The sequence below is a fragment of the Chenopodium album genome, chromosome 18 (genome assembly GCF_948465745.1).
Source record: "Chenopodium album chromosome 18, dcCheAlbu1.1, whole genome shotgun sequence".
NCBI classification, from domain to species: domain Eukaryota; kingdom Viridiplantae; phylum Streptophyta; class Magnoliopsida; order Caryophyllales; family Amaranthaceae; genus Chenopodium; species Chenopodium album.
In genome coordinates this window covers 8,873,072-8,874,250 of record NC_137851.1, presented here as the reverse complement: position 1 = coordinate 8,874,250, position 1,179 = coordinate 8,873,072, and the positions used below count along the sequence as shown (strand labels likewise).

Sequence of the window (1,179 nt, the reverse complement as noted above, 5' to 3'; positions counted from 1 at the left end):
TAATTGTATGTACAACTATTCTTGGTCTATAAAAGCTCATTCTTAATCATCCTTCTTCACCCCATAAACCCAACTAAAAAAATTCAAATCTTTTATATTCTCTCACTAAAAATGGGAGATCAAGTTCAAGAGTCAGACAAATGGGAAGGAGAGACAATAGTAGAGCTAAAACTCACACCACAACAAGTATGGCCACTCATAGCAGATTTTTGCTCCTTAGACAAATGGTTTACTCACCTTGAGAAGTGTTACCTAGTAGAAGGTGAACTAGGTGAGCCGGGCATGGTTAGGTGTTGTGAGTCCTCAACTTTCGGAGGCGACGGCGAGGCTCGGTTTGCTAAGGAAAGGCTTATATCCATTTATCCATCACATATGTGTTTGTCCTATGACATTGTTGATAACAACATAGGGTTCAAGTCTTATGTCTCAACCATGCGGTTGTTTCCGAGCGACGAAGGCGGTGATGATGGAAGAAGTGGGTGTAAGTTTGTGTGGACGTTTGAAGCTGATCCTATTGAAGGGTTTACTTTTGAAGGTCTTTGTGACCTTTTTAAGGCTATTGCTCATGGCATGGTCATTAAGATGGAAGAAGCTTATAGTCAATGTGAACCTAATTAAATTAAAAGATTACTAATCATATACGTATTATAATTTCAGTTTTGTTTTTGATGGTATGTATGTTAAAAGTTGTCATTTATATTATGCTAGTAATATTATTGTGTTATTATTGGAGGTTTTAATAATTTAATAAGTATTGTAATGAGAATATTCTAAATGAATAAAGGTTGATAAATTTTATATGGATGTCTCGTTCTGTTAACTCATTGAATTTGTCTTGTTATTCAGATAGGTTGGGTTATAATATTGAGAGAAGATTAGCCTTTTTATTTTTATTTTTTTTAATTGATCTTATTTAATTTTTATTTTTTGAACCAATTAACATTCAAGATGTGGCAAATAATTTGTTTAACCTTTTCTTTAAGTAATCGGTAATTGGGATTCAAGAAAGAAAATACAGGTGAAAGTTGAGATTATTGCATAATAATTGAAAGTTGGATTATTTAAAATAAATCGGGTAGTTGGGCTTATTAAAAGGAATTTTTCCTTAAATTAAAAGACTATCAGGATTATTTTGGAGGAAGTTCCCACTTATTTGATGATAGTTCCGTTAATAAATCA

General features: G+C 32.6%; 1 protein-coding gene across 1 annotated transcript; it reads left to right on the top strand.

Moving 5' to 3' along the window:
* On the top strand, nt 1-804 carry LOC145592996 (lachrymatory-factor synthase-like). Its single transcript, XM_081649511.1, has one exon. It carries the CDS (start codon nt 112-114, stop codon nt 616-618), a length of 507 nt encoding a protein of 168 aa, XP_081505637.1. The 5' UTR covers nt 1-111; the 3' UTR covers nt 619-804.
* Nucleotides 805-1,179: the final 375 nt, after the last annotated feature.

Coding starts and splice junctions, on each gene's coding strand:
- LOC145592996 (XM_081649511.1), top strand. CDS start 112: ATGGGAGATCAAGTTCAAGAGTCAGACAAATGGGAAGGAGAGACAATA.